General features: G+C 37.3%; 1 protein-coding gene across 1 annotated transcript in view; it reads left to right on the forward strand.

The window, feature by feature from the left end:
• Positions 1–2,487, forward strand: part of LOC118332819 (netrin receptor DCC-like) — a 210,084-nt gene that overhangs the window by 114,589 nt on the left and 93,008 nt on the right. The window contains exon 9 of the mRNA XM_035668249.1: positions 1,770–1,924. Coding sequence (XP_035524142.1) covers positions 1,770–1,924 — 155 coding nt within the window. The remainder of the gene's footprint in view (positions 1–1,769; positions 1,925–2,487) is intronic.

Raw genomic sequence — 2,487 nt, forward strand, 5'->3', positions numbered from 1 at the left:
TTAAAATATAAATATAAAAAATCACAGACATTTCTTGGGGGTGCTGGGCGGGTGCTATGGCTATTATAGGGGGAGCTACAGTACCACCTAGCTCCTCCCTGGCACCGCCACTGGTAAGAGGGTTAATGGGTCTTCAGTGGGATATGTGCATGGATTAAGAAGTTGAAAGAGAAAACACGTTAAAAACTGTCTTTCTTATTTGGTAGAAGTTAGAGGGATGACCCAGCATTTGTATACCTCTCAGTTTATTCTCAATTTTCAAGACCGTTAAAAACAAGCGCAGCCCAAAATGCTTCTGCACACATTTGGATAGACCTTCAATCAATAAGAGCTACAAAATGTGTGATGTTGTTGGTAAATTAAACTTACCAAATTCTCTTGGAAGTACGGCAAACAAGCTTTGCTTTCAACAAAAGCTTTAAATTCAGTTGTTTGTTCTATTAGAGAAAGTATACCATCCAGTTTGTTTAATACTGATAATGTAGTACATTCAACAGAAACAGTTAATGAGTGGCAGGCATCTTGGTTCTGTACGAAAAAGCCGGCCAGTAACGTCACTCTCCTCTGTACAGTAATCGTATAAAACCTGTCCCATATTTAATAAAAGGTTGTGATTGGCCCGACCGGATCCAGGACTGCAGGAATTTTAGGGAGGCCAGTAGCATCTGCCAGAGCAAATCAAAGATGTGCTTGCAGATTTGTCTGGTACGCAAGCTAGGGTTGACCCTGAGTTTGTGGTAATTAAAAATGATTAATTAATTTTAATGTAATATGCAAACAAATGTAAAAAGGACTGCTTCCAGTTTTTATGCTAACCTAGGCTAACTTTGTCTAGCTTTTTACTAAACATACATGTTGATCAACCCTCTCATGTCAGTCTTGGCAAGTGGATAAGCATATCTTCCAAAATGTTGAACCAGTCCCTTAAGAACAATTCTGTGATACACTAGTTAAAACCTCCTTAAAATGAGAACAGACTTGCAGTGATTGTGATTCAATTCATTGTTGCTTGTTGCTCATTTTAGACTGCACTCTTTCACTCCCTCACAGCAGTAATTTATTTAGTGGTAACAGAAATTTTCGACACTGAGTTTGAATTATTTGTAAAGTTTCATCCTCCCGTCTGTCTAAATTAAGGATCAGTTACAATCTGGAAACCGAACAGCGTTTGATGTTCTTTTGTGCTTCTTCTCACTGGATAAAATCAAACTGCAGTATGTGAGAAAACATTCTTCAACCCAGACAATATTTTTATGAATTCTCATCAAAGTGGAACAAAATGCTACTAAAATGAAGTTTCCAAAAGGATTTTTAAAAAATGCCCTCAATATTTAGTGTTCAAATCATTCCAAGGGTATTTTCACTGTCAGCTTTGTGTACAGTGAACTCATCAGAGGAGGCCAATGTGTGTATTTGGTGGTGTAGTGGAAACATGTTAATCTCAGCAGATGTCTCCAGTGATTTGACGATTATTTGAGGCTGCAGAGGTGCTGTAATCTGAGGATTAGCTGCAGTCACTGGGGGATTACACAGATTACTGCTCTGATTATCTGTACTGTTACAAAATAAAACTGGCTTTATTACTTTTTTTAAATGCAGTGGTGTAGTAGTATCGCCTCCAAGTTGCATCTGTTTTTCATAATAGTTTAAATAATAAGAAAATAATTATTTAAATAAATGATAACCAATTATTTATCAGGAAAAAATAAAATAAAAATATTATTAAAATGAAAAACTATATTGTGTGACACTGTGTTTTGCTGTGTCAGGGAGAGGTCAGTGAACGTGTCGGAGCCAGAGTCTTTGGAGCTGACCGTCTCCAATCTGAAACCAGAGGAGAGCTACAGCTTCAGGGTCATCGCTTACAATGACGTAGGGCCCGGAGAGAGCTCCGCCCCCCTGAGGATCACCACCAAACCAGACCGTAAGACACACACACACAAACCCACACACCACACACACACACACACAAACACACACAATTGGACACTAAATAAATATTGTATGTATGCTTATACTTTTGTCATAATACTGTATATATGTATATATATAACAATACTGCGTTCGTTGTTTTGTGTACTGTGTGCATAGCTTTATATTTTCTTAATTTATAGTTATATAAAATGTTGTTTAGATAAAAAACTTGTTACAAAACCACATTACCTAAGCCATCAGAAACTAAACTGTGCAAACAAAACACTTTTAGGGCTGAGGTTGCGGTTCTCCAAACCTTGAAAAAATGATCCATATTTGTAGGATCCAGTGTTTTTGGATACTAAAAAACAACCGTATATTGTTTTATGGCCGAATCAACCAAACCAAAAGCTAAAAATTTGAATACATTTCTATATAATCCAGACAGTAAGAATTTGTGTAATTTCTGGAGACCGGGGGATTTTGCTCCAGTCTCTGTCACTGCAGTACTGGCAGTAGATGTAGGAGTAGAAGGTGTATTAGTTGCAGTTGTGATAACAGCAGTAGTACTTT

Source organism: Morone saxatilis, unplaced genomic scaffold (genome assembly GCF_004916995.1).
Source record: "Morone saxatilis isolate NCDOM2014 unplaced genomic scaffold, NCSU_SB_2.0 Contig21, whole genome shotgun sequence".
Lineage (NCBI taxonomy): Eukaryota > Metazoa > Chordata > Actinopteri > Moronidae > Morone > Morone saxatilis.